The following is a 25,291-nucleotide window of genomic DNA, read 5'->3' as shown; positions in this document are numbered from 1 at the left end:
GGTCTCCTTAAGCCCCATTTAAAGATAAAATGAGTATTGTACTATAAAATCACCTGACAGATTCCCTTTAAGTCAGTATGTGAGCAAAGTGTACATTTATAATAAAAAAAAATCAGCTCTCCCTGATATGTACCTTTAAAAAAATCTTTTTTAACACTAGAAGTCCCAGAGAGGGGTCATTTAACATTTCTACCATTGGAACCCTATGGAGCTCGAAATTCCTGGGACTTCTAGTGTTAAATTGGGTATTATATATTAAAATAAGATAACAAGTGTAATCGTATAAAATATTCACACTTCTTCAGAAACATTCTGCATGAGGTCAGAGAGAAGCTATGGTGAAGAACGAAACAGAGCCCAGACGTGCATTAATTACATTTATACCTGCAGCTCGCAGTACAAATATTGTACATGAAAATCTACAGAGCAATGTTCTGAGAGATTCGAGAAAAGATTCTCTTCCTTTTATCCCAATAGTTTCTTCCACCTACAAGTTTACCAGACTTTACTTTTTGCATCAAAACTTTCTTTATTGCTCATATCATCAAATCAGAGTTCTGATTGGTTGCAGTTGGTAATAAAGACAGTTTGACTTTTAGACTTTTTTTTGCAAATCTGATTTTTTACAAAAGTTCTATAGATAAGAACAGAGATTAAGAATTGTTCCAGCGGGACACAAAAAAAAAACCTGTTGGATAGTTTTGATAAATGAGGTCCACTATAAATTACATATGTATGTTTCAGTAATTTTAGTATTGAGTATATACTCACATGAACAAAATTTTTGGTCACTGAAAGAGCTTGAAATTGACAAAAGTGATTTTCAATTTATATTGAATTGTCAACTAATGAGAATCAGATGCTTATGAATTTTGGTTCAGTATAGAAAAATGAAAATTACAGAAATGGTGGTACCCTTAACTTAATACTTTCATCCACAACCTTTTGAGGCAATGACTGATTTGTGTAACTCTCATTGAGACTTTTGCACCTGTTTATAGGTAGTTTGGACAACTCCTCGTGATCAAGATGCTCCTTTTGTCTTAGCTGTGAATTGCCCTCTTCAGAGTGTAGGTTTCAGTTCCTTCCACACATGTTCAATAGGATTTCGATTAGAGCTAATAGAAGACACTACAGAATAGTCTAATGCTTTGCTCTGAGCCATTCTTGGATGTTTTTCGCTGTGATTTGAGTCATTACCTGTCATGGGATGTAATGGGGTATGCAATGATGCACAGACTAGAAACCCTGCGCTGTCTCTTATCTCAGAGGTAGGTTTAATGGTAGCCAGGTCCGAGCCCTCAGCGTGGCCCTAACTCCTGTCTGAGCACTGATCTTACTCCCCCTCTTTCACACCCTTGGAGTTGGCTGGAAAACACAAAGACAAAACCCCACAAAAAGACACGGGCAAGGGAGAACGGAAACTTGTACGCACAGCACTCAAAACACAAAGGAAACAGTATGTGTACAAGGAAACAATGGAAAAAAGGGGAGAAATTAACGCACAACAGGGGAACACACACCACTCAGAAGTGCAATACAGATCACCATAAGCAGGAAAATCACCAAGGATCGAAGTCTACAATTAAGAATTAACTCCTGCAGAGCTGGAGACCATTGCACTGAACCAGCCGACACCCAGCTCTGGCTGAACACTCCAGAAGCCTCAGGTTGCTTGTCAGGCTCGTTGGTGTGAACAGAGTCTGACAAAACCATGCCTGCAGGTGTGTGAAAAGCTGAACATCACATAAAATTACCATGTTGGAGAATCCATGACCTGCAACTCAGACCAACCTCTCTGATGCTGGAAGGCAAATTTTGCTCCATAATGTTTTAACAACCTTTGTTGTGCCCTGCACAAAATCAAGACACGATGCATCAAATGCAGCAAAGCAGCCACAAAACATAGCCGAGCCTTCTCTATATGTCACAGTAGGTACAATGTTCTTGTCTTGTATGCTTCAGTTTGGTATCTGAGAACATAGAGCTGATGTGAATTGCCCAAAAAACTCCAATTTTGTCTTATCTGTCCAAAAGACACGGTCTCAGAAGCTTTCTCTCTTGTCTATATGCATTTTGGTAAATTACAGTCTCACTTTTTTATGATTTGCTTTCAACAGTGGTATTCTTCCATGAAATCCACTTTGGCCATGACGACGCATGGTGTGTTTGACTTTTTAGTTCACCGCTGATCTCTTTGGAATTTGTTCTGGTTCTTTGGTTACCAATCATATTATCCGTCTTCTTAATTTATCATCAATTTTCTTCTTGTGTCCTTGTCCATGGAGTTTGGCTACAATCCCATAGACCTTAAACTTCTGAATAATATGTGCAATTGCAGTAACAAAAATGTCAAGCTGTTTAGAGATGGCCTTATAACCTTTAACATGTTTGTCTATAGATTTCTTTCTAATCTTTTGTAACAATTCTCTCCTTAGCTTTCTTTGCTCCACGTTCAGTGTGTTGCAAACCATGATACTAAACAGCACAGTGACTACTTTTCACCCTTGAAATAGGCAGACTGACTGAAGTTTGTAGACACCTGTGATACTAATTACAGGACACCTTAGTTTATTATTTTTCATCTCTGCAAGGGTTGCCATCATCTTTGTGAAGGCCATTTTCATTAGGGTTTTTTTTCTGTTGAACCACAATTTAAAAGGAAAGGCTAATATTCAGTAAGTTTTCATTTTAATTATATTTGCTAGTTTTAAGTTTTTTCTGTGACCATTGTGGGTTTTTCGAACTTTACCAGGAGGGTACCAACAATTTTATGCATGTTTGTATCATCACCTGAAATTAAATCCTGAAATAAATGATTTCAAGGTTGTCTATAACCTAAAAATCAGAAATAACTTTTTTTTTTGTTTGTTTTTTTTTGGGGGGGGGACGCATTTAAAACATACATTATATTAAATGTTTCTTTATGGTGCAGTAAATCTTTGTAACTTACATGTAGTAAGTTACCAAAAAGTGTCATGATCCAGGCCGGCTTTTCCCTGCTGTGGTTACACCAAGCTCTGGCCTGGTCATGTCAAGGGTTAACTTCCCTTGCCTCGTTCTGGATCCCAGGACGCTATATATTGCCTCTCTACCTATGGTTCAGTGCCAGTGATATTTCTGCCTTGCAGCATGTATAGTGGCTCTGGTGAGTGTTCCCAATCTGTCCTGCCTCCCTGCTACTGTGTCCTGATTTGTACCCTCTACCGTTCATCTGCCTGTTCCGGTACATGACTTCCCGCTCCTGTCTGTTGTTTGTGTTCCCCTCTGCATACCTGATCTCCCAGCTTCTGACTCGTTTCTGTTTCCTGACTTGATTTTGATAGTCCCCTTGCAGTGACTTGACTTTCCTGGCTAGACCCTGACTGTTCGATTACTCTATTGCCCCCTGGTGGTTCGCCTGTTAACTGCCTGCTGAAGTTACTCTGCTGTACTTCAGCTGCCTTTCTGTGACAATGTGACTTGTCTCTCCTTCACTACTCTGCTGCCACCTAGTGTGGAATATGCTGTACTATGTCTTATTAGCCCTTGGTACAGCATGATAAAAAGTAGGTAACAGATGGAGAGCAGTAGGATGCAGTGAGGCAATTAAACACCATTTGTTTGCAGCTTATCACTAGAGATGAGCAAATCGATTAATAGCAAATTCATTAGAAATTTCTAAATTTGAAAACTTGGTAAATTTTAAATTTTGGAAATTAGATTTGCATAAATCCGTGAAAACGATGGCTAGCAGGCTGGATTCTTTTTGGACTGGTAAGGGGTAAAAATAAAGATTCCTCTGTATGGAGCATCTTGCACTCAGGTGATGCTCTGCTGCACTACAGAGCCGGCAGTGACATTATTTCTCTGTGCAGAGCATTTTGCATACTTGGAGAACTTGGAGATGCTCTGCTGTGTTTCTCTGAGTACTTGCTAGCAGGTTGTTTGACAGCACAAGATTCCATGCAGGTTCTGGGAGATGCTTTTATTCAGGTGTTCCACCTTCCTGGTAATTGCTCTGTTTCCTTACTGAGCATGCTCTCCCAGAACCTTGCCAGTTGTACTTCCTGGTTCTGTAGTTGTGCTCTTGGCTTGTGTTTGTGCTTCTGTTCTGATCTAAATTTCTTGACCCCAGATTATTATCTGACCATGTCACTGCCCGCTGCCTGTTTTTGTCGTTACCGTCTGGCTTTGGACCTTGGACCACTCCCTGACCATGTCTCTGTCTGCTCCCTGAATCGATATGTACTCTCTTGGAATTCTGACCCTCGGCCTGTGACTTGACTGTGCTTCTGTTTACTCCCTGTGTCCTGTCGTGTCCTCCTGTTTCCTGACCCCGGCTTGTCTGACTAACCTTCCGTCTATACTATCCATAGGTAGTGATTAGCATCACAGAAACAGATTATACTCACCTGTGCTCGGTCCTCACCTGATGTCTTATGCAGTCTCTGTCGATGCTGCAGCTCTCTGGTGGTTCTTGGTGATTTTTATTTCTTCCAGTGCTGAAGCCCATCCGATCATGCATGGGGTGATTCAGATGAATGATATGCATCGCACCAGCCACATGATTTCATGGGCATCAGTGCTGGAAGAACTCAAGACCCACACATAGAATAATAGAGCTATGGCAGAGGTGACATACGGTAATCAGATGAAGGTCTAGGACAGTTGGCTACATGCATTTTTTACATTTTAAGCCTTTTTCTCCCCTCTTAAGAGGACACCTTTTACAAATTTAAGCTTGTTAAACTGACAACTGCATAGCTGAATAAAATGTAGTTGTATTTTATTGTCTTATCTTCGTTGTGGTGATTTTACATTGTAAAGTTTAGGTTATAATTTATGATATACCCAAAGTAGTGTTACCATAGATTCTCCTATCGGGGGGTGTTCTTGTCCCCCTTCATAATGTTGACCAATCATATTGAAAAGAATTACTTTGAAAGACCTAAAAGTTGTAAGAAATGCTCTTATGTGACCCAGCCAAATATTTTTTTTTGGGGGGGCCCAATTAGAAATTCTGCTATGGAGCCCCATTGCTATGTACACCCCTGATCTGTGTCTGCATTTGCAGCTGTCAGCTCATCTCTATTCCCCTTTCCTACAAACTGACTGCCACGAGATAAAAACTGATGTTTGTGTCATCCTATGATGAAAGGGAGAGGAGGAAAGGGGGGAACCCTGTTTCTAGAGAAGGGTAAGATGGTGACTGTTACGCCTCGTGGCTCTCCTGTTGCAAGGAATGAGGTGGTCCCCCATTCCTTGTCTGCCGCGAGCCCTCCTGCTCAGCAGCACCAAAGGTCTGGGAGACTGCGCAGTCTGCAGGAGTTGCCTCCTTGGAGACACAGCAGAAGGGTGACACCTAGTGGTTCTCCCCTTGCAAGGAATGGAGTGGTCTCCCATCCCTTGTCTGCCACGAGCCCTCCTGCTCAGCATCACAGAGGGTCGGGGAGGTTGCGCAGTGTGCAAAGGATGGATACTCAGGGAAGCAGCAAGACTTCCCTTATCTCTGCACATTGTGAAACCGAGGATCCCGCCTTTATGACCCAGAGGCAGGAAGATGAGTATGTGCCCCATGTGACGTCTTCTGATTCGCTCACTGATATCACACGGCCTGATAACGAGGCTGGTGGTGTGCTGAATCTTGACTGGCCGGGCCAAGACGTCACAAATCCTGATTGGGTCACGTCCATCTAGCGCCCGCCCTTGGGTGGAGCTACACCTCCTTAAAAGCTCCCCCTGCCATCATGGCGGTGCGCGACCGTCCTTCTATGTTTGGATGTCTGGCAGCGTGCTGCCACGCCACTACTCAGGCATTATTGTCTTTTGTGGGCTTTGGCCTTGCTGCTCAGGCAGCACCTGGTTTGCAGGCCGTGTTCCTGCCTTGCTGCTCCGGCAGTATCTCCTTTAACAGGCCGTGTTCCTGTCCCAGGTGAGCTCCTCGAGTCTCCACCGGACTCACCTGGTTATTGTAAGCACACGTGCGTGGGCACCTCTGTGCTACCCTCGTGCCATATCCTGTGACTCCCACTGGCACACGTGCGTAGGCACCTCTGTGCGTCCCCGTGCAACAGGTACACCGATCGAGAAGCCCCGAGCCATACAACCCTCATGGGTTAGGGCGGACTGGTGTACATAGATCGTCTGTGACATTCCAGACGATCACTAGTAGCAACCCGCTCACTCTTCACCCACCATAGCAGCGGTCCCTTACACCGCACAGTGGACCTTGACCGGCGGAAGCTGTCCATTTCCCATCTTGGCACGCTTCCCCGGATCCCGCTCGTAACAGGTGACCCCTGATAAAACCTTCCCCTAGCTCCCCTAACGTCCTTAGATAGGTTCCATGCCCATGCACCATGCAGGATACCTAGATCCTGGCTGACTATGAAATGGACCCTAGGAAGTGACCGAACGGGATGAGCACTAATCAACTCCATGAATTGCTAAACGACACACAGAGAAAACATACATGTGAATACAAATGGACAACTTATCTCCAGGATGACTTTGGGAGAAGTACAGCAACATGCAACAACGTGTCTCCACAGGAGGTGAGCCCAATACACTTAATTGCTTGCAATTTGGACAGCAAATGAGTAACTATCGTTGGCAGCAAAGCATGGGAAAATGCAGGCATATATGGACACAGGGAGTGGGGATAAGGATTAGCAGTAGAATTGCCAAGGTGTCCGCAGGGTACTAAAGGTGAAAGAGTTAACCCTACATAGAACTCAATTCACACCAGAGAAAAAAGACTGAACAATGAAGGAGAATTTATACAGCCAAATGCAGTGTTCTTCTGCAGCTGAACACAACTTTCTTGTCTGTCATCCATGACATACCCGTGACATTTTGAAATAACACTCAACTCAGCTATACTCCCCTTCCCTCACACTGACTGCTGTGAAATAATAGCTGAAGGTGTTTGTAATGACACTCAGCTACGCCCTCTATTATACAATAGCTGCAGAAATCAGGGCTAAGATCAGGATTGTGTGTCATTACATCTCACACTAGAAAGTCTGTTCTTGTAACTGTGACGCTCCTGGACTAGTCAGGTCACCACAGTGTACTGCACGCTCTTTATCTCCCAGTGCAGGACTCAACTCCCCATGGTTCTGGGTTCCCAACTTGCAGTACGGCCTCCACCAGCATCCAAAACCCCAATCACACTTCGCACCACACCCTGTCAGGCACACCAATGGGCTGCTAAGCTGGAATAGGGCCGCCCATCTAGGGGTCAGGCAGGGAGGTGGGAAGTGACGAGTCAGAACAGTGGTAGCCCTCGAGCAGTGAAGAGCTCGAGGGAAGCTGAGAGTTGGAGCTCCCAGGGGAGAATCAGATTGGGTTGCAGACGGTGGTCTGGACCTGGAGGAGTCGGAGACCCGGTCGCGGGATATTGGGACTGGGTGCCTGGCTAGTCGAGGAGGACGGTCGGCAGCTGCAGTCCAATAGCTGGTCTGGGGCCGAAAGCACGTCGGGGTACTGAACCCTAGGTCAGGGAGAGGCTTCAAGCCAACCCAGCAATTAACCTGCGGAGGACTGGGCCTTTATGGACTGTTCCCATGAAGCTCAGAGATCGGGGCAGCTTCAAGCTTACGGGCCACTTGGACACTTCTAAATTCTGTGCACGGAGGCAGGCACCAGACCATCAGGCAGTGCTGCAGGGGATGGAACCCGGACAAGCTCCCCAAGAGGGCAGCGGCACCCAGAGACTTGGTTTACCACATTGTCAGCGTCTGCTTTCCTTCTGAGTACCTGATTAACCCTTGCTACCAGCGAGTCTGCGCTCTCCCTGCAATCCATCCCACCATTCAGGGTCCCGGGGCCTTCCCTACCCGTGGAGGGTAACGTTATCTGGCTGCCCCACTCCATCACCCCGGGTACTCCCAATGGCAGCGGCAGTACTCCCTATTACCACATACCACGGGTGGCGTCACAAACTACCTAACTCCCCTGTAAATAACCCCCCCATCACGTTTCGGAGTGACTCCAAGCCCCTGGGTTCGGAGTCCATCGAGCCATGAGTAGCGACGCCCGTATCCGAGTGGTTCGACCGCTGCTGGGGCCGGTACACGTCCGGGACATAACCATCTGGGTATGTTTTCTTTTCTTCAATGCATGATTCTTCCTGCTTAGGGAATATTAATCGTAAATCATAACTTAAACTTTAGATGGCACTAGAGTTCGTCTACTTCCTCACTAAAGAGATAATTTTCAACTTGAACTTTACACGCTAATATCTCTGGAATGGAGAGGACAAATTAAACAATGAAAACTACATTTTATCCAGCTCAGCAGCCACATGATATGGTCAGTTTAACATGATCAAAATGGTGAGCGCTCTTCTTTAATTAAGGTTTTTGAATCTTAAGAGGCCTCAAAGTATAATAAACAAAATACGGGCACTTTTGATTCACACCCAATTGAATCTTCTGACCAAATTGAGCAAATTTGCCATAACAAATTTCAGAAATTCACTCATCTCTAAACCTTCATTGGAGATGCTTTGTAAGCCTAAAATGCATCGACCCAAAATAAGAAAATACTGCCATCCCTCGGTGTTGTACAATATGAATCCTTTTCAAGTACAGAAACAAATTATAAAAGAAAAACAGGTTAATATTGATAGGTATGAGAATAAAAGAGAGTCTTTATATAACTTTTTATAATAAAGTTCTATTGTACCAACCTCTCTACGTCTTGTATTGTCTCAGGCAGCGGCACGCCGAGTGTCTCCGGAAGAAAGCATGCAGCAATGCCAGAAAGTATTGGGCAAAGGCTATAAATAATGAGCGGTAGATGGATATAATATTCAGCTGTCATCTGAACAAGTGGAGCAACAATTCCCCCGAGCCGAGCCACCATGGTGCCAAGTCCCATACCAGACTGCCTGCAACAAAAGTCATGGTGAATCGCCAATCAGGTGGGATTTATAGATCTTTTCGTGTTGTCTTACGCTGCGGTTTGCTCACCTGATGACAGTTGGGTACAATTCACCAGTATATAGATACGCACAGTTGAAGGACGCTGCGAGACATCCTTTACCAAAAACAGCCATTGAGGTCCTGACTGCCTGCAAGTCTAAAAAAGACGACATGTTAGTCGAAATTCTGACCACAATACAACATGTGAAATAAATCCTAATGTAGACTAAAACATGAACTTGACCACGGAATGGAATGAATTCAAGCTAGAGGTCATATTCGGCAGCAGTAAGGCAGATAACTATAGTGAAGGCACATCTGGAACCTAGAACTTAGGGGAGCCCTAGAGGTTCCATTGAACCCTACTTGTGATAGTTATACACAAGCTTCAAGTTATGCCATTGGCAGCAGTCGAAAAGGAAGAGTTTGGATGAATATATTCATCAATTGAAGCTCAAGCTACTGCTGTGGAGTTAGTAGATTCTGGCCAACACATGCACGTGGACCATTAAAGTGATTGTTGATAGGCATATAGATGTTTTGTACCCTAGCTTGGAGTGAGAAGCTTGAACTTGAAATCTCTACCTGACTGCTGTGCCTAAGTCTTCTTGACTATTTCTAATAAACCACATTCTGATTCCACTTGATGACCATCTAGAGATGCATAGATAGGAGAATACGGAACTCTTATGCTCCTGGGTGTTTGGATAGGGTCCGATTCTAGATTAATGCAATAGAAAGAAAATCCACACCTCCAAAATAGGAATTTCAGCAGAATTATATAACTGTATATGGTCCATTAGAGTGCAAAAAACATGTGATGTTCTGGTCAATACGACTAGAGATGAGCAAACCGAGGTTCGGTGTTCGTACCAAACACAGACTTTACAAAAGAAACAGAGTTCGGGTTTGGAGTTCAGGTGCTTTATGTATGAACACCATTCTCGTGAGCATCGCTGTGACCGGGTACGCTCGCTGCTCGGCCCAGTGTGAGCCACTTGCAGTGTTTGATTAGCTTGCACTGGGGCTAACAACAGCATGATTGGATGTAGTGTGCACCAAGCAAAAAAAATGGAAAAACCTGCCCACCCGGAAGTATTCAGTTTATGGCTGGCTGCAAGTGGGCAAATACCCGAACTGCCCAAGTAGTGACTTCCATTGGGGTTCAGGTCAAGTCAGGGTCCCAAATCGAACTCTCTCTAAAGTCCGGCTGAACCCGCCAAACTGAACTTCCATTGATCCGCTCATCTCTAAACACGACCTTTATCAAGCATGCACCAAGAGCTTGTGACTGCTAGGATAAAGTGTGATATGTTGCGCTATGAGAAATGTGACTGCCATTGTTTCGGAAAAAAGCACCTATCTCTGAAGCAACGTCAGTTGCATTTCTCATAGTGCAGCTGTCACGCTGTACAAAGGGCTGGTAAGACGTAGTACAGCATATTCCCCACTAGGTGGCAGCAGAGTAGTGAACGAGAGTCAAAGTAACAATGTAACAGAAAGGAGAATGAAGTACAGCAGAGTAACTCCAGCAGGCAGTTCACAGGCAAACCACCAGGGGGCAATAGAGTAGTCAAGCAGTCAGGGTCTAGCCAGGAAAGTCAAGTCCCTGCAAAGAGAGGATCAAAATGAGGTCAGAAAACAGAACTGAAATTGGATGACGGGAGACCAGGTATGCAGAGGGAAACACAAAGGGCACAGGGAACAGAAGACAAGACCAGAGGGTGAGGAGACACAAACACGGGAAGGAACATGAATGAGGATGGGTAAACAACTCACAGGAGTGGGAAGTCAGGGACTGGGAAAGACGGACGAACGGGGGAGGGTACAGGTCAGGGCAGTAAGGGCTAAGCCACACGGCGAGAAAATCGGTGCGAGTGGAGTGCGATAAAACATCGCATTCCCCTCGGACCAATTCTAGCCTGTGTGTCAGCACACATGGGCGATTATTTTCTCAGCCCTAATCGGACTGAGAAAACAATCGCAGCATGCTGCGATTGTAAGCTGAGTCTCTTTCTCTCGCACCCATTCAAGTGAATGGGGCGAGATAAAAATCGCACTGCACTCGCGGTACATCGGTGTACTGCTAGTGCAGTGCGAGAATGGCAATAGCCGGCTACACAGTAGAGAGGGAGAGAAATCCCTCCCTCCACTCCTGAGTGCCGGCCCGCCCCCCGCAGCTGAGGTCTGCTCGCACGAACGGACCTCAGTTGCAAGGACACAAGCATGACACTCGGCTCTGCTGTACTGCCAGCACGAGCCGAGTCTCATGCAAGTGGATCGCAGTAGTGCCCGTGTGGCCCCAGCCTTACAAGCAGTCAGATCAAACAGGAAATCTCACCAGAGTTAATCACAGGCTGCAGAGCAAAACTATAACTAGCGCTGGAATGCTGGTGCAGCGCCCAGATATAGTGTCTCCTGAAACCAGAACAAGACTGATGGGAGTTAACCCCTGACATGACTACGCCGTTTCTGCAAAACTCTGGAGCTGGGAATACTGGTCCTGGATCATGACAACAGCATATCCCACTCCTAGTGGTCACAAGCTCTTGGTGCATGTTTGATAAAGGTCGTGTAGACCGAAACGTCACATCATTTTTTTCACCTTAGTGACCACATAAAGTTAATACATTTTGATAAAATTCATATCTTTGAGTGGACTGCCCCCAACCTAGGAAACACATTAACATCTAAGGGGACAGCTAACGTTAGTGGTTTCTTCAACTATTCAGTATGACTAGGGTGATGCCTATAAGCAGGGGTGGACATATCATTGATGCAACAATATCCCATATATTCTTCATGCACTAGTGCTTTACAACGTTGTCCTGTGCCTTTTGGCGTGAGAAAAAAGTAAATGAGATTTCTGAAACATGCACACTCTCCTTATTTTATCGTTGCAAATTTGAAGTAGTTTAAAATCTGCATCATGTCAATTCTTTCAATATTTTTACAGCGTTCTTCACCCATTCAAATGAATAGGAAAAAAAGTGTTGCACAAATGTAACAAAAATATTTGTATTGTACGCAACATTTTTCTTGCCCTAATTTAGTAAGTCGGTGCTGTGTCTCCCAGGGCTTGAGTGACATTCTTATGCCATGTGAGCCCTGCTACCAATCACCAGCTATTATTAAACTGCTGCGCTCTGACTATTTTACTTGTTCGAGGTTTGGACAAAGGAAGTGAGAGTGAAGAGACTCTATAGTAGCTTCCGATTGGATGCCAAACTATATGTAACAATGTCACGCGAGACCCAGGAGACCAGGCACTGATATGTTTGGAATGAGGTGAGTATGAGTTTTTCTCATTTTACAAGTGTGGATTACTTTAGTGAAGAAAGCTTTGTCTAGATAGTGCACAACCCCTTTAAAGGGAACTTGTCACCAGATTTGGTGACTATAAGCTGCGGCCACCACTAGTGGGCTCTTACAGTGCCTACAAGTAGTATTCAACCCCCTGCAGATTTAGCAGGTTTACACATTCGGAATTAACTTGACATTGTGACATTTGGACTGTAGATCAGCCTGGAAGTGTGAAATGCACTGCAGCAAAAAAGAATGTTATTTCTTTTTTTTTTTTTTTTTTTAAATTGAGAAAAGTTTATTCAGAGGGTCATTTATTATTCAACCCCTCAAACCACCAGAATTCTGTTTGGTTCCCCTAAAGTATTAAGAAGTATTTCAGGCAGAAAGAACAATGAGCTTCACATGTTTGGATTAATTATCTCTTTTTCCAGCCTTTTCTGACTAATTAAGACCCTCCCCAAACTTGTGAACAGCACTCATACATGGTCAACATGGGAAAGACAAAGGAGCATTCCAAGGCCATCAGAGACAAGTTCGTGGAGGGTCACAAGGCTGGCAAGGGGTACAAAACCCTTTCCAAGGAGTTGGGCCTACCTGTCTCCACTGTTGGGAGCATCATCCGGAAGTGGAAGGCTTATGGAACTACTGTTAGCCTTCCACGGCCTGGACAGCCTTTGAAAGTTTCCTCCCGTGCCGAGGCCAGGCTTGTCCGAAGAGTCAAGGCTAACCCAAGGACAACAAGGAAGGAGCTCCGGGAAGATCTCATGGCAGTGGGGACATTGGTTTCAGTCAATACCATAAGTAACATACTCCACTGCAATGGTCTCCGTTCCAGACGAGCCAGTAAGGTACCTTTACTTTCAAAGCGTCATGTCAAAGCTCGTCTACAGTTTGCTCATGATCACTTGGAGGACTCTGAGACAGACTGGTTCAAGGTTCTCTGGTCTGATGAGACCAAGATCGAGATCTTTGGTGCCAACCACACATGTGACGTTTGGAGACTGGATGGCACTGCATACGACCCCAAGAATACCATCCCTACAGTCAAGCATGGTGGTGGCAGCATCATGCTGTGGGGCTGTTTCTCAGCCAAGGGGCCTGGCCATCTGGTCTGCATCCATGGGAAGATGGATAGCACGGCCTACCTGGAGATTTTGGCCAAGAACCTCCGCTCCTCCATCAAGGATCTTAAGATGGGTCGTCATTTCATCTTCCAACAAGACAACGACCCAAAGCACACAGCCAAGAAAACCAAGGCCTGGTTCAAGAGGGAAAAAATCAAGGTGTTGCAGTGGCCTAGTCAGTCTCCTGACCTTAACCCAATTGAAAACTTGTGGAAGGAGCTCAAGATTAAAGTCCACATGAGACACCCAAAGAACCTAGATAACTTGGAGAAGATTTGCATGGAGGAGTGGGCCAAGATAACTCCAGAGACCTGTGCCGGCCTGATCAGTTCTTATAAAAGACGATTATTAGCTGTAATTGCAAACAAGGGTTATTCCACAAAATATTAAACCTAGGGGTTGAATAATAATTGACCCACACTTTTATGTTGAAAATGTATTCAAATTTAACTGAGCAACATAACTTGTTGGTTTGTAAGATTTATGCATCTGTTGATAAATCCTGCTCTTGCTTGACGTTTGCAGGCTCTAACTTATTTGCATCTTATCAAACCTGCTAAATCTGCAGGGGGTTGAAGACTACTTGTAGGCACTGTATATACAGTATTCTAACATGCTGTATATAAGAGCCCAGTCTGCTGTGTAGAACTTAATGGAGTTGTGTCTGGTTGATTTTTCTTGATTTTTTTTGTTGATTTTATTTATGTTTTGTTACAATGTTTTGATCACTCGTACTGAATTTGTGTGGAATTAGGAAGATTAAAAACCCAATACCGGTTTTTAATTTTTACTCTCTTTATGGTCTTTACTAGATCCAGAGATACTGAATATGTTTAATTTTTAATATCTTTATTTTTAATAGGGGAGAGAGCGTGTGATTCTATTGTTATATTTCTTTAAAAATATTTTTTTTTAAAGTTTTTTTTAGATTTTACTTTTTATTTTTATTTTATTTTCTTTAAAAATATATATATTTTTTAAAGTTTTTTTAGATTTTACTTTTTATTTTGTCCTCCTTATGGTATTTAAAGCTACATTTATCTTATCACTTATACTGTATAATTTTTATTCTCTTTATGGTCTTTACCAATTGAGTTAATTCGTTTTATATTTCGACAGATCATACTTTGATGTATGCGGTGATGTGGAATATGTTGATTTTTCATATTTTTATTTTTTTATTTTTAATAGATGAGAGAGTGGGTGATTAAAATTTTTATATTTCTTTTAAAACATTTTTTTTTTCAATTTTAACTTTTTTTTTAGCTTTTAATTCTTTTGTCCCATTATGGAATTTTAAGTTGCATTCATCTTATCACTTATACTTATACTATATATTACAATCCAAATGTATTGCAGTATATAGTAAAATTATGGTATCCTTTGAAGCACCGTCTTAGGCTGGGTTTCTGTACTGTAATGGTAGTTATTGGGGTCTTCAGAATCATGAAGTTATTGGGGTCTTCAGAAGTCCTCGAGAATCATGTCAACTCATTGGCACCCCAAAATCACATTTTGGAGAGTGGGGTGGCGAGCAATGGGCATGAGGAATGGCACAAGCCCTGGTTACCATAAATTAAATGCCGATGTCAGAAACTGATTGTCATGGGGTCCTTCTCCGATATCACACAATCAACAGAGCGAAAAAGGATTGAACAATCCAAAGAACATTTATTCCAAGTAAGTCAGAAGTTCCATTAAATAATACACCACACAGAGGGTAAAGTAGTCCAGTAATGGGATACATGTCCTAGGGATCAGTCACAATCCTCCAGCAGTCCTTTTCAGGGAAATTGGGGTTTTCAATAGCTCTCTGGGGTGCTGCCTGTAGCCACAGCTTCTCCCCCAGAGGATTAATCTTCCTGTTTGTCTCTTGTCCTTCCCAGCCTGACTGAATAATCTCCCAGGTAAGCAGAGAGTTTAGGTGGATCCCAGGCAAACCTCCCCCAGACTTAAGGCCCCGTCACACACAGAGATAAATCTTTGGCAGATCTGTGGTTGCAGTGAAATCATGGACATATTGTTCCATTTGTACACAGCCACAAACCTGGCACTGATTGTTCACAATTTCACTGCAACCACAGATCTGCTGCAGATTTATCTCTGTGTGTGACAGGGCCTTTAGGGACAAAAGCCCAGCAGGAGGTGATTAACCTGCAAACAGGACAATTTACACACAAGAAATACACAGAATAAACAGAGCACCACACCTAAAATACAAACCTACACAAAATTATACACAACCCCCTATATTCCACCATCACACTGATTAAGGCTGGAGACACACTTGCGAGTGCCTCGCGCGGGTCTCGCATCAGTATCACTCGGCACGGCCGCACACTCTCCTGACAGGAGCAGCTTGTTTGCATGTATCACTGTGCAGCTGAGACGCTCCTGTCCGGAGAGTGTGCGGCCATGCCGGGTGATGTGATGAGAGAAACATGCGAGATACGCGCGAGGCACTCGCAAGTGTAAATCTGGCCTTATGCAAACTCTAGATACACCTTTAAAGTAGCCAAAGACTTTTTTCCAAAGTCTTTGAAAATATCAGGAGATGAATGTTGGCTTCTAAGCTGCCTGGAAATTTTCAAAGCATTGAAGAGGACCCTTTCCACTCATAGAAAAAGGATTGAGACACCATCTGTCCATAAGCAGTTTAAAGAACGGAAAGATCAGAAGTATGAAAAATAAATTACCTTCAGGAACAAAGATATTCACTAAAATTGCAATCCCAGCTAAGATCAAGCAAGCAGCTTGCAGAACACGGCGTCCTAAGTATGTCATCACAAAGTAGGATATAAACTTTGCGGGAATGTCAACTGTTCCAAAGATAACCTGAACAATATAGATGCTCAGCCCAAATTTCTGAAGGTCCATAGCTAGGCCATAATAGGCAAAGCTGGTGGAGAACCTAAAGAAAAAGATAAAAACATGTGAAAAACTGATGGGTTTTAAAGGGCACCTGTCAAGCAGGATGAGCGGCAGCTGCCACCCCCCCCCACCACCCCAGCTGTGCCTACTTTGATGGAGCTGGGCAGAAATTATGTGATAATGGCATAAGTCACAAAATTTTAGCACAGCCTCATTTTGTGTCATAGTTTTGTGCCTTTCGAAAGCTTTTTCCATACGAATTGTGGTGTAAAAGCTTGGATTAATTGGGTCCATAGTTATTTTAGAGATTTAAAACAGAAGAGGAAAAGTTTCCAGCGAAGAAGTGAGTATCCAAAAATTTTTCTTTAAAACATAATTTTTATATTTTATTGTTAGCTTAAAAATAGATAGAGGAAAACCAGCATCGACATATAGAAAAAAATCAGGAAAGGAGGGACTACATGTTTCGCTATAAAACCTTCATCATCAGACCATGATGAACATTTTATACCGAAACACGTAGTCCCTCCTCTCCTGCTTTTTTCTGTATGTCGATGCTGGTTTTCGTCTGTGTATTTTTATGCTAACAATAAAAGTCACGTTTTAAAGAAAATTTTGAGGATACTCACTTCCTCGCTGGGAACTTTTCCTCTTCTGTTCTGGATTGCTATTGTGGTAGGCTGTTCTCCTACTTCTGTGCAAGGATTGGGAGATCCACAACTAGGACTGCAACTCAAAAAACTGCAGGAATGGTGAACTGGCATTTACCTTTACCTATAGTTATTTTAGGGGGCTTTTCCGTGTTTCATAATGTCTGAAATTTGGGTGGCATGACTCTCCTAACAGGGTTGTTTTAAAGGGTGAGGTCGGCGTCATACAAGACGATCTATCGTGCGATCGCACGAGCGATCGTACTCGCCCCAGTGGTTTGTGCGTCACGGGCAATTAGTTTCCCGTGGCGCACAAAGTCGATAACCCCCTGTCACACGCACTTACCTCATGGACGACGCCACTGTGGGCGGTGAATATCCTCTTCCTGAAGGGGGAGGGACGTTCGGCTTCACAGCGACGTCACACAGTGGCCGGCCAATAGACGTGGAGGGGCGGAGATGAGCGGGACGTAACATCACGCCCATCTCCTTCCTTCCGCATTGCCGGCGGGACACAGGTAAGCTGTGTTCGTCGTTCACGAGGTGTCACACGGAGAGATGTGTGCTGCCTCGGGAACGATGAACAACTGGAGCACAGAAGGAGAACCGACATTTTGAAAATGAACGACGTGTCAACGAGCAACGATAAGGTGAGTATTTTTGATTGTTCACAGTCGTTCGGAGGTGTCACATGGTACGATATCTCTAACGATGCCGGATGTGCATCACGGAATCCGTGACCCCGACGACATATCGCCCGATATATTGTACTGTGTGACGCCGGCCTTATTCTCTAGTTGTCTCTTGCGCAGCACAGAGCAATGCAGTTTACTTACAGTCTCCTTACTTCCTGGTTTATGACAGGGCGGGCTCTTTTCCTTGAGTGACATTTCTGGTGAACTGTAGAATTGTTGTATTAGTAGAACTATAAAGCTCACCAAAGTTCTACTACAGTTGTGCTCAAAAGTTTACATACCCCAGCATTTTTTTGCTTTCTTGGCTTTCTTTTTTTTTCCAAGAATATGAATGATAACACACAATCTTTTTTCCAGTCATGGTTAGTGGTTGGGTGCATCCATTTATTGTCAAACTACTGTGTTTTCTATTTTTAAATCATAATGATAACAAAAAACATCCAAATAACCCTGAACAAAAGTTTATGTCGCGGGCGGAGGGGACGCGCTCGCCACGCTCGGGTCCGGGGCTTCTGCTGCTGCTGCTGCTCGGTGGCTCGAGCGGTGGACCGGACCAGGGGACTCGAGCAGCGCTCCTCACCCGTGAGTGAAAAGGGGATGGTTTGGTTAGAGAGATTGTTCGCGACGCCACCCACGGGTCGTGGTGATGATGGCACCACCGCTGCTGGTAACGGGGATCCCGGGAGAGATGGTAAGGTGCAGCTGAGACGTTGTCCCCTCCGTGGGCAGGGGTTGGTGATCCCGGGGCCCGATGGTGTAACGGGGAGGCTGGATGGCTGGGGTGCAGGGTTGCAGGGACAGCGCGGCGCGGTGCCTGACGGCACTGGTGTACTCACTCAGACAATCACTGACAAAGTCTCTGGTAAACCAAAATGGCCGGATGGACGGGTCCCGCAGCCGGCTGCAGTGCTGTTGTTGTGCTCTCCCCGGACAGCTGATGGTGGCTGTCTTTCCCTGCACCTTTGAAAATGTTCTTGACTCCTGTGGTTGCCCACCGGTAGTCCAGTCCCCGGCGTATAGGTGCCGTAGGAGCCCGTTTTGCCCGCAGGCGCTGGCCCTTGGATCTCTAGCCTGTGGTGGTGGCTGTATATCCTCTCTGGGTGGATGGTTACCTTCAATCGGGACTTGGTAGTTGGGAAACCCCTGGGGTTCCTGTCACATTCGGATTTGACTATTAACTATTAAGCCTGTGTGCTTAGCTTCACTCCGTTCCCCGGTCCGGTACCGGCGGGCCGACGCCCGACCTCGGTCCTTACGGCTCTGCGGAGTTCCACTAACTCCTGCAGATGGCCACCACCGTCTGCCAACCTTGCTGTTAGTGTCTGGGCTCCAATCCAGACACCCAAGTGTTCACTCCTCTCACTTTCACCTCCAAGACTCATCTGACACCTTTTCCCGCCTCCAGGCCTGTGAACTCCTCGGTGGGTGGGGCCAACCGCCTGCCTCCGCCCCACCTGGTGTGGACATCAGACTCTGGAGGGAGGCAACAACGGTTTTGTGTTTGGCTGCTGTAACTGCCTAGGGTGGGGGTGTGTGTGTTGGTATGTTTGTGACTACCTGGCTAGTCCAGGGCGTCACATTTACATACCCTGGTGATTTTGGCCTGAAAACATGCAAACAAGTTAACAAAAATGGGTTTGAATGGCTAATAAAGGTAACATCCTGTGACCTGTGACCTGTTTACTTGTAATCAGGGTGTGTTGATAAAAGCTGTGTGAGTTTCTGGGATCCAGACGGACTCTTGCATCTTTCATCCAGCCACTGACGTTTCTGGATTGTGAGTCATGGGGAAAACAAAAGAATTGTCAGTGGATCTACGGGAAAACATAGTTGAACTGTATAAAACAGGAAAGGGATACAAAAAGATATCCAAGGAATTGATAGTGCCAGTCTGCAGTGTTCAAACATGCCAGTAAGCAGTGTTCAAACTGTGATTAACAAATGGAAAATTAGGGGCTCTGTAAAAGCCAAACCATGATCAGGTAGACCAACACAAATTTTGGCCACAACTACCAGGAAAATTGTTCGGGATGCAAAGAAAAACCCACAAATAAGATCAGCTGAAATACAGGACTCACTTAAAACTAGTGGTGTGGCTTTTTCAAGATGCACAATAAGGAGGCACTTGAAGAAAATTGGGCTGCATGGTTGAGTTGCCAGAAGAAAGCCATTACTGCACAAATGCCACAAAGTATCTGGCCTACAATACGCCAAACAGCACAGAGACAAGCCTTTAAACTTCTGTAATAAAGTAATTTGTAGTGGTGAGACCAAAATCAAACTTTTTGGCCACAATCATAAACGTTACATTTGGAGAGGTGTCAACAAGGTCAATGATGAAAGGAACACCATTCCTACTGTAAAGCATGGAGGTGGATTGTTGATGATGTGTGAGCTACAAAGGCACAGGAAACTTGGTCAAAGTTGAAGGAAAGATCAATGCAGCACGTTATCAGCAAATACTGGAGGCAAATTTCCACTCATCAACTCGGAAGCTGCACATGGGAAGTACTTGGACGTTTCAACATGACAACAATCCAAAATAAAAGGCCAAGTCGACCTGTCATTGGCTACAGCAAAACAAAATGAAGGTTCTGGAGTGGCCATCTCAGTCTCCTGACCTGAATATCATTGAGCCACTCGAGGGAGAACTCAGGCACGCAGTTCATGCAAGAAGCCCAGGAATGTACAGGAACTGGAGGCTTTTTGCCAAGAAGAATGGGCAGCATTGCCATCTGAGAAAATAAAGAGCCTCATCCACAACTACTACAAAAGACTTCAAGCTGTCATTGATGTTACAGGGGGCAATACCTGGTATTACGAACTGGGGTATATGAACTTTTGATCAGGGTCACTTGGATATTTTTGCTTGTCATTATGATGTAAAAAGAGAAAACACAGTAGATGACAATAAATGGCTTCACCCAACCACTAACCATGAGGGGAAAAAAGATTTTGTGTTATAATTCATATTCCCTGAATAAAGGCTAAAAAAAAAAATCTGCCGGGTATGTAAACGTTTGAGCACAACTGTATAGCACATTCAGCCATCAGTGGTTTCCTCTGGAGTCTACACTGTTATCTCTGTTTTAATAGAGCATTTGAACAAGCACACAGCTTTAGACAGCAAGATGGGAAGGCAAGAGAGTTGTGAAGAAGATCTGAGCTAAAAGTTACCGGCTGGTGATTTTACAAAATTTATACCAATAGCTTTTCAGATGAGAGGTATATGGAGGGAAGTGAGGCTATAACTACAGTATATAAATCTGTGGATTGGAGAGAGGTAGTTGGCATATTAGAAGTTAACTCCTCTCCTGGAATGCAACTGTCCTGCTGTGCAAAGGGCTGGTAAGAAGTAGTACAGTGTATTCCCCACTAGGTGGAAGCAGAGTAATGAAGGAGAGTCAAAGTAACACTGTAACAGAAATGAGGCTAAAGTACAGCAGAGTAACTTCAGCAGGCAGTTCACAGGCGAACCACCAGGGGGCAATAGAGTAGTCAAGCAGTCAGGGTCTAGCTGGGAAATCAAGTAACTGCAGAGGGAGGATCAAAATCAGGTCAGAAAAGAGAACCGAGGTTGGATGCCGGGAGATCAGGTATGCAGAGGGAAACACAAAGGGCACGGGGAACAGAAGACAAGACCAGAGGTTGAGGAGACACAAACAAGGGAAAAAGGATAAACAAATGACAGGAGAGGGAAGTCAGGGACTGGGACAAATGGACGAACAGGGGAGGGTACAGGTCAGGGCACGGTAACAAGGAGTCAGATCAAACAGGAAATCTCGCCAGAGCCAGTCACATGCTGCAGAGCAAAACTATAACCAGCACTGGAATGCTGGTGCAGTGCCCAGATATAGTGTCTCCTGAAACTGTAACGAGGCTGATGGGAGTTAACCACTGACATGACCAGGTCAGGTCTGGGAAACTCTGGAGCGGGGAATAACGGTCCCGGATCATGATAGTACCCCTCTCTCAAGGGGTACTGTCTATAGAAGGCAGGAACCAGTCGACTGGCATGGACAGATCGCGCCGGGGCCCAGGGAAACTCTGGAGCGGAGAATACCGGTCCTGGAACATGACAGTAACTACTACGAAATCTTGGTCAAGCTCTGTGGAAACCAACTATGAAAGATAAAAGCTGTCATTGCAGGAGAATGACAGCAGATAGAAAAAGCAAGTTAATTGCAAACTTGCTTATTGTCATGCAATCTAATCAACACTGATTAATAAATTGAGAACACCCCTTTAAATATCATGCTAACCCTGCCAAACAATGTAATGGTAATTTATTTTACACTACTTATACTTAAGGCTACAACCGATCACCAAACTTACCAAGTACAACATATACAAAAAGATATCCGACGCACCACAGGTGTCTTTACCAGATCCAACACAGAATATTTAGTTCCACGAGCAGCATTTATTTCTCTTTGCATGTCATATTTAATGGTCTAGAAAGAAAAGTGATTTTATTAAATAATACATTAATAAAATATTACTTTCCAATATAGAATGCTGTTCAAAAACAGAGGACATGATCTAGCTATCGAGCAATCAACCACCATATGTCACCGGAAGAGAAGGGGCTGGCAGCCAGGACCAGTGTATAAATAGTATAGAATGCTCAGATCAGGACACCTTAATTAATGTATACTAGAGAGTTTTTTTTAATATTGCTATTTTATAAACAAGTACAGGCATTTTTTTTTAGCTGGATGACCCCTTTAAACTTTTTAGGAATAGAGTTTTGGATATACGATGAAAGTACACATTTGGGAAGGTTTGCTGCCGTAAGGTACATTTATAAATCTGAAGCAGTGTTATTGGATCGAGTTGCTTTCCTATTCCCTGTTTATTAAAAACAATGAAAAAAATGCAAGAAGACTCAATATCTCATCTCCAAGGGCATTTTCTGAAAATCAAGTTTTCTTGGTCGGGCCGGTTTACTGATATTAAAGTTCTAAAAAGATGTGTTCATTAGTTACAGCCCACATCCATTGAACGGTGCACAGAACACAAATCTCATTCACAGAAGTATTGCTCCATCAAATTATTTAACATTTACCAGTAATGAAAGCATAAAGTCCCCAGTTCTCCTCCATTGTTCCATTGCACACCTCTGTTCTTTAATTTATTACTTTTCCAAAGGCATTATTTTAAATTTCATCCATTAACTTACATTTTTGGACATTACAAATTCAGGGACATAACTATCATGATAGCAGATATATGTCACGCTCCCCGGGTCCCGACGCCGTCCCTCACTCACCGCTCCGGTCCCCGATCCTCCTGCCCATGGCCACACAGCTTACTCTTCCCCCTCTGCGTCCTCCATGCTTCCTGTCCCCTGCTCCCAGCGTTCCCTTGCGACCCAGGACACACTGTTGGGCTCTCCTGCATCCTGTGCACCGCTTCCTGCTCTGGTCTCCGGCACTCGGGCTTCGCGCATGCGCATTAGGGCGGGTATAGGGTACAGGGTATATTAGGACCTTCCTTTCATGTAGGCGGTGCCTGTTTAACGTGTTTCCCTAAGCTAGGTGTTCAGGTCCCCTCTTGCCTTGTCTCCTATTAACCCTGTGTCTTTTGCAGAGCCCGTCCTGCCACTCTAACCCGGTCCTGACCATGTTTCACCCAGGAAGTCTTTTGGTGACTGTCGGCTGTGACCTCACCATCTTCTTCAGCCTGAACCCGTCTCCGATCCTCGGCTTCACCCGCTGACCTCTGCCCTCTTGTTCAGCTGGACCTGGATCCCACCTGACGTCTCTACCCGGCACCTGAACCTGAGCCTCGTTATCTGGACTACCTCCAGGAGCTCCGTGGTCCCAGAGACATCTTCTTCCCAGTCTCCTGAAGGACTCTGTTCCTCTACCGTTAGTGCTCCGGCTACCGTGCATCTAGGCCCTCTGGTGGGGTGATGGGACAGTCCCTGTACAGGGGTTAGCTCCGGGTTGCCTTACTGGAGGAGTCCGGTGCACGGCCCAGAGTATCCACCACCAGGACATAACAATATAGTAACTGCAAAGGAAATGGGGACCATATCTACTTAAATGTTTATCACAGTCAATTTACTTTTTTGTAATTTTTAAATTCTAAAAGATGAAAATCTTGTATTTTTTCTGTCTAAAATACAAAGGAAATGTGTCATCTTTAACTTTATGCCTTTTAGGCCTCTTTCACCCGTCAGTGAAAATCATGCCCGATTTTCACTGACGTTTTAAAGGTGCGTATGGCCCTCCGTGTCCCGTGATTTTGGCATTCGTGTGTTCTCCTTGTGCTATCTGTGATAGCACACGGAGAGCAGGAGCTTTATTCTTTATTATTTACTCACCTGTCCCCGGCGTTGCTGTCTGTGGTGCTGATGTCTCCTGCGTTGCTGTCTCCCCGCTGCTATTGCTTCCGGATCGCAGTGTAGTGAATATTCATGAGCATAATTAGACGGCCTGGAAGCAGGAGACAGCAGCGGCCGGAGACAGCAGGGCTGGAGAAGGTGAGAATAAAAACCTTTATTTCACAGACACGTGTTTTCTCTGGTACATGTTACACGGATCAAATCACTGTGTGGTCCGTGTAACATCAGACTTGTATCTGTGTGGAACACACGGACATCTGTGTGCGCCACATGGACACACGGTCAGTGAGAAATCACTGATGTGGGTGCAGACCCATTGACTTTAATGGGTTTGCGTATGTCAGTGATTCCAGTATGTACAAAAACGGCGTCATACGTACCGGAATCACTCAAATATAGGAATGGTGAATGCTGATTTTTGGGGCACAATATAATGCAATAAAGATGAAGAGAAGACATGACCATCATTTGCTTTCATAATTCCAACTTGATGCAGTTGGTGGCTGTGGTGATGTAGCCTCCATTTGTGCAATAGGCATCCACAATTCATTGCCACATACATATAGAAGTAATGTATTCTTCAGCATTAAGCAAAGGGAAGAAAAGATGAGATTACCCGCAAGCAGCAAGCACTAAACATTATATCCAAATATTTTTGCCCTCCTTTTCTCTTTTTTTATTTACTAGCTTTTACTCTTTTTTGGGAGGTTCTGCAATGTTTTTCACAGAAATCTGCAGTAATTTTTTATCTTCTTGTACCGTTCAACATTTGTCAGCCTGGGACTGGCACACAGGGGTCCCTGTGCAGGGGTTGGTCACCCACCAACTTATATGAATGGTAGTCGGCACAATACACTTAATTCATTGTGTCCTGACAATGGCAGCTTCTCATCATTTATGTATCAAACTGCTCAGCTTATTATGGGGTAATTTAATGTACAGTACAGACCAAAAATTTGGACACACCTCATCTCTAGAACAACTGTTAAGAGGAAACTTTGTGCAGCAGGCCTTCATGGTAAAATGTGTGGAAGGGAGAAAAAGATTCAGCTCACCTGCTAGCCAAACTGCTCAAATCCTTAGGGTGCAAGGGTCCGCTGGTAGGTCCACGCCAGCATGGGATAAGCAACAGCAAAATGGAGAGGAAGGATCCAGCACAAATTCCTTGTTGATAAAAAGTTTTTCTTATTCTTTATTGAAGTTTTAAAAGCAAAAACAAAAGGAGACCGAAGATGGGAAACATACATTAAAGCATGGGTGCTCTTAACGCGTTTCGGACTTTAAATAAAAACAAACTAAGTCCTTAATCATAAGTTATGATTAAGGACTTAGTTTGTTTTTATTTAAAGTCCGAAACGCGTTAAGAGCACCCATGCTTTAA

The 25,291-nt window shown here is 44.3% G+C and overlaps 1 protein-coding gene across 1 annotated transcript in view; it reads right to left on the bottom strand.

Annotated features, from left to right (window-relative positions):
* Window positions 1-25,291, bottom strand: part of LOC142254819 (solute carrier family 22 member 6-B-like) — a 100,962-nt gene that overhangs the window by 6,252 nt on the left and 69,419 nt on the right. The window contains exons 7-10 of the mRNA XM_075326141.1: window positions 21,894-22,012; window positions 16,039-16,253; window positions 8,961-9,069; window positions 8,678-8,878 (exon numbers count right to left, since the gene is read on the bottom strand). Coding sequence (XP_075182256.1) covers window positions 8,678-8,878; window positions 8,961-9,069; window positions 16,039-16,253; window positions 21,894-22,012 — 644 coding nt within the window. The remainder of the gene's footprint in view (window positions 1-8,677; window positions 8,879-8,960; window positions 9,070-16,038; window positions 16,254-21,893; window positions 22,013-25,291) is intronic.

The sequence above is a fragment of the Anomaloglossus baeobatrachus genome, chromosome 10 (assembly GCF_048569485.1).
Source record: "Anomaloglossus baeobatrachus isolate aAnoBae1 chromosome 10, aAnoBae1.hap1, whole genome shotgun sequence".
Lineage (NCBI taxonomy): Eukaryota > Metazoa > Chordata > Amphibia > Anura > Aromobatidae > Anomaloglossus > Anomaloglossus baeobatrachus.
Note: the sequence above shows the minus strand (reverse complement) of the source record. Positions and strands in the feature narration are given on the sequence as shown.